General features: G+C 43.4%; 1 protein-coding gene across 2 annotated transcripts; it reads right to left on the reverse strand.

The window, feature by feature from the left end:
- Nucleotides 1-527: 527 nt before the first annotated feature.
- SNRPB (small nuclear ribonucleoprotein polypeptides B and B1) lies at nt 528-9,575 on the reverse strand. Of its 2 annotated transcripts, none has more exons than XM_081291330.1 (7): nt 9,420-9,575; nt 6,692-6,843; nt 4,486-4,597; nt 2,756-2,908; nt 2,228-2,366; nt 1,782-1,907; nt 528-943 (listed from the first exon to the last, which is right to left on the reverse strand). In XM_081291330.1, exons 1-7 carry the CDS (start codon nt 9,420-9,422, stop codon nt 906-908), a joined length of 723 nt encoding a protein of 240 aa, XP_081147456.1. In that variant the 5' UTR covers nt 9,423-9,575; the 3' UTR covers nt 528-905. The 2 variants fall into 2 exon arrangements, with proteins under 2 accessions (XP_081147456.1, XP_081147457.1); XM_081291331.1 differs by having other exon boundaries at nt 936-1,090.
- Between the last annotated feature and the right edge of the window lie 257 nt (nt 9,576-9,832).

Below are 9,832 nucleotides of genomic sequence, written 5' to 3' on the forward strand. Positions count from 1 at the left end.
GATAGCTGTGGTTTTTCATAAACCCTTTTGTTGTGTTTAGAAAATGCCCTATTCCTAATTTGCTGATTATTTTAACTTTTTATCATGAAAGGGTGTTGAAATCTTGTCAAAGGCTATTTTTGCATTGAGATGATCTTGTGGCTTTCTACTGATGTGGTATATTCAACTCATTGATTTTATACTGACCAATTTTACATTCCTAGAGAAGCTCATTAACACCCCAGTGGCGCACCACTAGCTTTTTTTTTCTTTTTTTAACATCTCCTTTGTGTTTAGAACTATCTTCTGAACTTAGAACTAAGTGTCCACCTCTTACTTCTGTACCCTTGAAGCTTGCTTTACTAACTATGGATGGAAGAAGTCATGGAGATCCTACAATTCAAAAACTGTATTTAATTACCCATATGTGTGGGAGATAAAGTCATGACCGTTGCTCCTCTCCAAATATGGTTTTCGGTTTTAGCATTTGCTTCATAAAGTACCAACAAACTATCTAGATCTCCCCAAGTGAACATATACCAATTCACTCCTTACCAACAGCATATGAATGTTTATTTCAACAAGCTGAAGTTTTTTGAGTTTTGATGAGAGAAAATGTTTCATATGGTCCAATTTTGCAAATCTCTTATTATGGGACTATTATATATCAGATGCAATGGTGTAGTAAAGTATTTTACAGGGAAGCAACTAAGATTAGGGCTAATTTTTCCAAGGCAACCCTTTTGACTCTAATTATTAAGCACCCAATATATCAAAGGATGCTTACAAATGGATACATCAGGTGCATTTACAATATTCTCTTGAGAGTTTATTATAAACCAGTCTCATAGGCCACAAGGAAAATAAAAGGACTATGTACAGCCTTACAGGAAACAGGCAAGGAGCTGAGGAGGACCAAGATGAGTCTAGGGCCTTGGTGGGCGCATTCCCGGGGGAGGGGGCCCTGTAAGGGAAACCAGACAATCCGGTGAGACTCCGCGAGCAACAGCATAACAAACAAACAGGTCTGTGGTAACATGGCCCTGGGGAATCGGGCCCACGCCTCTGTGGAGCTACTTCCATAACTCTGTGGCCAAGGGTCAAAGAAGGCCTGAAGTAAGAGTAAGAAGTTTAGTCAGTGCCTGATCTGCAACTCAGATCCCCGACCCTGCCCAGCCTCCCACATCCTGCAGTTACCAAGCAATGAGAGGGACATACATGGTGTTAACTGGGGACTTCTCTGGGGTTGACTGGGTTCCTATGTCTGGAAAACCCAAACTAGAAATAGGGATTATGGCTGTGGGTTATCTTAATAGCCATATGGCTTGGTGGAAAGAGCACAGATCTGGGAAGCAGGATGCTAATTAAGCTTTCTCTGAGCCTACTTCCCTGTTCATGTTGCAACTATCTCAGTATTTCTCAAACTGAAGTTAAACAGAAATACTTAATAAATAATATCACAAAGCCCAGAGTTCTTCATTACTAGATACTATCAAATCAGAGGGCATATAACAACTTTATTGCCTTTATCAGGGATCCTCAGAATGCATTATTTATCAGTATCCTGAAGACACTGCCTTAGACTCTGAGAAGTACTCTGGGTACTAACTGTTCTGAAAGGGGAGGCAAGGCCAGCTCTTTCTTCTCTGTCCTTTCTGGACAATGCTGCTCCCCAACAGTTCATTTCCTTAAACTTAAAGCCAGAAAGCCCAAAGGACATGGTCTAAATACAATTTTCCCTTCACTTCCCACTGCCCTATTCTCTAGGGAAAGAAGCCAAAATCACCTCAGCAGGCACTTACCGCGCATCCCTGGGGGAGGAGGCCGCATTCCTGGAGGGGGCATGCCCATCGGGGTCCCTCGTCCAGGGGGAATCCCCATTGGGGGACCCATAGGAGGCCTCATACCAGGAGGTGGGCCCATCATGCCTGCAAGAGAAAAGCCCCAAGAACACAGTTCAAATGTCTGTTTGGAAAATGTAGCTGGAAACAAAGCTGCCCACTAAGTCAGATAGACCACTCCACCCTCAATCTCTACTAGCAAACTGGCATGTGAGCCAAAGAGCGGGACTCCCAATGGCTCTTGTTCAGCTAGCCAATTCCAAAGTCAGTCAGTCAGGCTGGATCTCAGAGTAATCCTGCTTAATCATATAAACTCATCATCAGTTTCAGTCAAAGTTCTATCTCATCATGAATCCAGCTAAAGCATATTGTATCTATTCACACTGCTCTCTTTATGGGGTCCTCACCTGGAGGGGGTGCCCCTCGGCCCATAGGTGGTGGAGGACCCCCACGGCCTGGTGGGTACTGGGTTGGAGCTCCTGCAATACTGGCAGTGGCAGCAGCAGCAGCAGCTGCAACAGTGCCTCTTCCTTGCGGGGTCATCACCTAAAAGGACACAGGAAGAGTTAGGCAGAACAATACAGTGCAATGCATCTTCCCACTCTTTACCCCAACTTGGTAAAATATCAGACACCAAATCTCCTAAAGCTACAATTCATGGCATCAGACTTCCCACCCAAATTAAACCTGAATATCCATTTCCTTTATCTTCTAGGATGCCTAATCCAATTTAAGGAAAGCCCTGTACTTTCAAATAAGACCAATGATATCTAATATTGTAATGGGAACATTTTGCTCAAATACAGTTGGTTAAGACACATTTTGTATCTCCTCACTGATAGCCTAACAATAATACAATGGTCATTCTGAACTATTCCTCAAGTTAGGGATCCTCCCTTTATATATCCTAAGCTGGGGGCTTCCCAATGCCTTACCTGTTGGGATGGCCCACCAACCCCACGGACTGGTCCAGCAAGACCTGCAGGAGCCTGGGGCATAGGAACACCAGCTGGGATTCCTCTGCCAGCAGCCCTGCCAATTCCTGGGCCCCCAGCAGCTCCAGCAAGTGGCACTCGAGCAATGCCAGTCTGAAAAATAAAGAAATATGCTCAGTGGCTTAAAGAATCAGAAGTATACTTTGGCGTGTCATTGCCAAGAACATTCCTCAGATTTATAAGGCATTAAAACAGCTTATAAATATTACCTGCCCACACGTGCTAATACCATTCTCCCTCTACCTAACATTATATGCCTGCCTATCACCACTGAAATCTAGAAGAAAATGATAAAAACTGTCTATATACACTCCTATGAAAATTGAAATCAGAGTAAAAGCCCAAGGTTCCATTCAGAAGGATTTCACCTGGCCAACAAAGGGACATAAGATCCACTCCTCGTTCTGACTCTCACCTGCTGGGCAACAGTGGGCAAATTCTGAGACTCAAGTTTTCTCATCTGCAAATGACTGGGTTATAGAACTGTCGTGGTCATAAAGACTTACAATGGGCTACACTAAAGTAGCCAACTCTACTGGAAGTACCAAGCATTATGAATAGATACACATGCTTTGAACAACAACAACAAAAAAAATATGATAACATCTCTTGCAGATTTTATAACTGAAAAAAGTTGCAATTTAAGAGTCCAAAAAAGGGAAAATGGCTTGAATAAACTATTACTTTGTACTCTTGAGAAAATATCTTTGAGTCACTAATATGACTTACAACAAAAATAAGTGGAAAAACATTTACAAACTCACAAGATAGCAAAATATCACATGCATATTACATGTTAAGTATAAAAAATACTTACATGGGTTAAAAAAATAGGTTACGGTTATTCTCTTTATTAACGTCTTAAAATAAAAAATGGAAAAAAAAAAACTTGGGTTAGATTCTCTAAAGCCTGCTCTATTTATAAATGTAGCTTGGTGTTTACAGAACCACGATGGGGATCAAATGTCAGTTTCATCATTTCCTAGTTGTGACATCTTAAGCAAATTACTAAACCCCAATTTGTTTCATTATAAAAATGAAAGCAGTATATCTCAATATTAAAACAAAGTACTGAAGTGCCTGGTACACAGCAGATGCTCAATTAACACTATTATTTTATAATTATAAAAAACACAATATAGATGTATTCTATTTTAGGGGGTTAAGAATTTTTAAGATCCTCCTAGTCTTTGTCATCACATTAAGAAATTACGCAGATGGCCTTAGGCACCAATGATTCTATATCAACTGAAGAAGAGGGAAGCTTTAATTCAGAAATACTCCAATTCTATCCTTCTCCACTTCTTACTTGCAGGGTAACCTCTTTAAGATTCTAAAGGGCTGGGTATGGTGGGTGCTCGCCTGTGATCCCAGAGGCTTAGGAAGCTAATGCAGCAAAATCCTGAGTTCAAAGCCAGCCTCAGCAACAGAGAGCCGCTAAGCAACTCAGTGAGACCATGTCTCTAAGTAAAATACAAAAAAAAATGGCTGGGGACATGTTTCAGTGGTGAGTGCCCCTTAGTTCAATCCCAGGTACCCTGCCACAAAAAGTTTCATAAACACGGGGGTGGGGGGATGGACGGTGGACGGGGCCCAGAGGATGCCTGTGAGGAATGCAATGCAATGCAAGGCTCATGGAGGGTCTCCATAGGCTTCTGGCTCAGACTCACATCTTTGGGAGGGGGTCCTTCTACTGTCATTGAGACCAGGTTCTCGCCTCGAAGCAGCACCAGACCAAGGACTCGCTTCTCTTCCCTTTCTGCTTGTTTGGAGTTCTTTGGCCTAAAGACAGGTTTAGAAGAAACAGAAAACAGCAAGCATTACAGAATAGGTCAAGTTTAGGTTCACCTGCCTAGGGGCCTCCAAGATCTCCTTTATGCTGTATCTCCTGATACATGATAAACAGGTCCTCTGGACAGTCTCTATAGGCTGCATATTGTGACCCCTTAGCTGTTCTTTTCCTACCAAACCAAGAAGATGCACAGACCAAAAGACAGGACAAGAGGCAATAAAGTCCAGCCATGGCTCAGATGCTCTTTCCAATATAACTGTGAAGGCTCTTTCCTTACCTTAAGGTCTTGCCAATGCCAAGAGGCAGCCTAAACTACTCCACAAGTAAAGAAAATCCAACCTACTCCACTTCCATGCAATGTCCTTCTAGGACAGATTCAACCTCACTGGCCTTCATATCTGTCCCTCATCTCACACCAGAAATAAAAAAAAATGATAATAAAGGAAAAGGTAAGAAAATTTTCAAATATACAGAGGCTGAATTTTCTCATGTGAAATAAAAATTTTCACATCTATTTCTCAAAAGCAAAAAAAAAAAAAAAAAAAAAAAAACCCCAGAAAATCCCAAACAGCAACAACCAGAAAAAGATGAACAAAATTAAAAATGTAAACTAAAACAAATAACTGCAATAGAATAGGAAAAAGGTATGAGGGATGACAGATGAGAGAAAGCCAAAGCCAAGATCCTCAAAATAAAGACAAAAAATTCTGATTTTAAAAAAACCACACAACTTATTTTGTCATTTTATATTCTGTTAGCTGGTTTTCTGTAGATGAACTTTTTTTCCCTTTTAGCCTATATTTTCTTATTTTTTAATAATAAGCATATAGTGCCTTTTCATAAGAAAATCTTATGGGTAAATATTTTTCAATAAACATTTTTATAACATGAGTTTCATCTAAAAAACAGAAGGGAACCCATTGAGATAGTTCCCAGCAATCTGCTGGCCTCTCTGTTAATATATACTGGGCACTCAAGGATCTGTACTTTTTTTTTGTTTTGGGTGGGGGTGGTGTACTGGGGATTAAACTTGGGTGATTTACCACTGAGCTACATCCCCAGCCCTTCTTATTTTTTATTTTGAGACAGGCTCACTAAATTGCTTAGGGCCTTGCCAATATGTTGAGGCTGGTCTCAAACCTGCAGCCTGTTTCCCAAGTTGTGGGGATTACAGGCATGCAGCACCACTACATCCGGTGATCTCTACATTTATTCTACTACACTTCTTGACTTTACAACACAAGAGCTGCCAAAAGAATTAAAGGGGATTTACAGTTAGTGACATCATAATATGGACACTGCATATGATAAAAGTATGCATATAAATATAAAATCATGGGCTGGGGTTGTGGCTCAATAGTAGAGCGCTCGCTTTGCATGTACTGGGTTCGATCCTCAGCACCACATAAAAATAAATAAAATAAAGGTATTGTGTCCAACTACAACTAAAAAATATAAAGTCACATAACCCCTTTGGGCCTCAAGATGTTTTGAATGTACAATAGGACAGAAAACTCAACACAACAGTTTGGCCAGAAGCTTAAGATTGGTGAGACTTAAGGGAGTTAGCCAATAACATAGAATTATAGCAAAGCAGAAAACAGCTCTGATTGTCTCTAAAATGCCAATAAAAATCACTGGCCCCAAACCCAAATGGGGAGCAGAGCACTTACCCTGAAGAGGGTCAGAGGCTTCTTAAAGCAGTTTCAGACCAGGCTGCATTAGGAGAGCCCTTTAGGCTACAGCTTTACAAATAGGTAATGAGGCCAGAAAATCAAGCTCTCCCCCCTCACACACCTGTGGGGAGAACATGAGAGCCCTTTACCCCAGTACCCAGGGGCACGCAAAGTCAGAAAAACAAAAAGCCTAGCAGCCCTCCTTACAACCTATACTCTGCTAGAACTAGAGAACAAGACTTGCTGAACTAAGGACAGAGATTTCTTAGTGTTCAATGTTCCCATTTAAGTCTGCCCTTGAAAACAGGAGAGCATGGAGGAACTAGCTACTTCATCACATGTCACTTGTCCCAACCACCCAATCCCCTCCCCTTCTCCAGTCCCCACCCCAAACAGCCCTCTCCTCACTTGATCTTCCTGAACTCATCACAATCACAGAGGATCAAATTCATATGCTTGTCAAAAGCCTTGAAGGTGCCAATGAAGATCCGGCCATCTTGCAGGATGCATCTCATCCTGTAGTCGATGTGCTGCAGCATCTTGCTGCTCTTGCCCACAGTCTGCAAGGAGAAATCAGCAAGGTTGAGCCAATTCTTTTGAACTCACACATGCTTGGGCCTCCCTAAAATCTTTCACTACAGCTTTATTTTTAATGTGCCTATCTTATCTTTCCCAATAGAGTCTTAGCTCAGTTTCCACCCACAGCCCTTTCCTGGGAAGTATCCCATGCTACCCTGTTTGATGTCAGCCTTGACCTCTGTCCAGTAATTTGCTTTCACCATTCCCTTAAAAACCAGTGTTTCTCATATTAAAAATGCCTCTATAGTTGTGTCCATTTCAGGGAATAGTGTAGGATGCCCCCAAACTAATCAAATCTACCTATCCTAGAGAATAAGCTATCTGTGTAGACTATAGGGTTATGACTATGGGACATCCAAATCCCATTTTAAAAACTGAGTAAAAAGTTGGAGGACTAGCCCTAAAAAATTTTTAAAAATTAAAAAAAAAAAGGTTTTGTTTTTGGTGCCAGGGATTGAACTCAAGGGCACTTAACCACTGAGCCATATCCCCAACCCTTCTTATTTTTTATTAAGACAGGGTCTCACTAGATTGTTGAGGCTAGCTTTGAACCTGAGATCTTCTGGTCTCAGCCTCCCAAGCTGTTGGGATTACAGGCATGAGCCACCACGCCTGTCTGGCCCTAAACATCTAATCAAGAAGCTTATTACCAGAAAGTTGATCAACTTAGAAATGAGGCCAATGGAATACCCAAATCAAAAGTTTGTTAGTGTGCCTCCAAGACTTTCTTAGAGTGGTGGCCACGGTACTAACCAGTTTGGGCACATAATACGTCTTTAAGATCACAGAACACTTAATTCTTAACCCAACACTTCTACTTTCACAAGTTAGCTTTCAGTGTAGCCTTGCTAAAATAAAGACTATATAGACCCCCAACATATGAAATGTCAGGTGGCCATGGCAGTTGTATTTCTCACTAGAAACAAACCACCCAGCATTTGATCTCTATAATCAGCTTCTCATCAATCTGACTGTTGTAAGCCAGCCCTAACTTATCCAAAGGCCTTTTTTACCAGGCATAGTGCTTGCTGTTTATCTCAGCTTGAATGTTTCTGAACCCTTATAAATGAACTTTGAATCCCCTAAGGCACTGCCTGCTACAATGAAGACCAAAGTTAGGTGGTTCTTTCCCCTTCAAATGGTCATTTTAAACAGCTTCTATCCACAGGGATCTGAACCTGTAGGGCAACATTCATTTGTCTATTTACCTTATAGCAGCTGTCACTGGAAGCTCACTATGTAGTCAGGCACTGCTTATCTCATTTAATCCTCAAAAAACTGAACCCATTTGCCAGGCATGTTGGCACATGCCTGTAATCCCAGCAGCTTGGGAGGCTGAGGCAGGAGGATCACAGATTCAAAAGCCAGCCTCAGCAAAGGCGAGGCACTAAGCAACTCAGTGAGGCCCTGTCTCTAAATAAAATACAAAACAGGGTCAGAGTTGTGGCTCAGTGACCGAGTGCACTGGAGTTCAATCCCTGGTACCAAAAAAGGGGGGGGGGGGCATTATCATACCTATTTTACAGATGAGGCCACTGAGGCCATGATCGATCATATAACTTGACATGCCACAGAGCTGACAAACTGTATTGAAACTGTCAGCCAATTCTCCAAAGAATGTTCTACTAGGTTTCCCTCCTTCCAGTTTATCTGCTACATAGCAGAGCCATCCAACTAAGTTCCTAACATTTTACTGGTTAAATCTTTCAAAGGCATGCCTCATCACCAACAAGACAAAGTAACATGCAAGACCCTTAGTAACCAGGTTCCTGCCAATTCCTCCCATCTCTTCTCCCTTTCCCCTCCAGCATCCTCCAGTCGTCCTGTCTTTGTTCTTAGGTTCTCCAGGTCTATAACATTCCCTCTCATTTTCGCCGAGAAAAGTGACAATTTTCCACAAACCATCTACTGGAGAAAGCATTTTTACTCGCCCCTCTCCGTTACTCTCGCCTAAAGCTACATCCCCACACTGAACTGTAGCATTCCATCATCCGCGTCCTCTACTAGAAAGTGAACTCGGTGAAGGGAATGTGAATATTTCATGGTGCAGCCCCAGCGCCTGGGAAGGCAGATACACGCAAACATAAAAAGTGTGCTTAACAATCGAGTCGAACTCCTCCTCCGAACAATCTCACCCTCCCGCTTCCTCCTCCCCACCCCCTAGACCTTTCGGCAACTGCTTTTCGGGCTCCCACCCCTTTCACAAGTCTGGGCCTTATAAGGGATCCTCACTAGTATGGGGCTTCAGGGTCTGATCCGAAACTCCGGACACATTTATTTAGCAAAAGTTTTCTCCGTGCCTGCCGGGTCCCTCAATGCGTACGTGGTTCTACCTTCGCCACTACCGAGCAAGCGGGCCTCAGACCCCGGATCTCGGCCTTCCTTCCCTACCCCCTGTCCCGCCGGTCAAGGTTCAGGTCTTTTTGGCCCGGACCGAGTAGCCGCGGCCTTCGCCGCCATTAGCGGCTCCAACCCACAACTTTTTCCCCAGCCCGCGGCGTCCCCCACTCCACAACTGACTCGAGAGCTCCTGTGCCCCTAGCCCACGTCTTCTCACCATGGTGGCGGTTCTGATGGCTCCGATTCCCGCCGGATTCGCCTCCGCAGAGGCCTAGACACCCGCCAACAACCAGATTCCCGCCGTCGCTACCGGAAATGCAGCCGCCAGCAAAATGCGGTCGGGTAGAAAGCCACTTCCGGTCCCGGCACAGGGCCCTTGAGTTCCTACCGGAGGGCGGAGTTGCGTATGGGGGTGGAGGCGGAGGTGGGTTGGGCTGGAGAGTGGGTGGTGGTATTAACAACAAAGAACGCACGCCTGCTGGAGCGGCTAGTGTCACAATCACCTTTCTTCCCCCGCTTATCAGTTAACGGTCCTCATCTACCACTCTCCCGGACATTCTCCTCTACAGCAACTGTTCCTATCTAGCTTCGCTGCTCCTGCCTCAGCACCTCAGCATTTGCTTTTGCCAC

This window comes from Spermophilus citellus, assembly GCF_964194105.1.
Source record: "Spermophilus citellus genome assembly, chromosome: 4".
In the NCBI taxonomy this organism is placed as follows: Eukaryota; Metazoa; Chordata; class Mammalia; order Rodentia; family Sciuridae; genus Spermophilus; species Spermophilus citellus.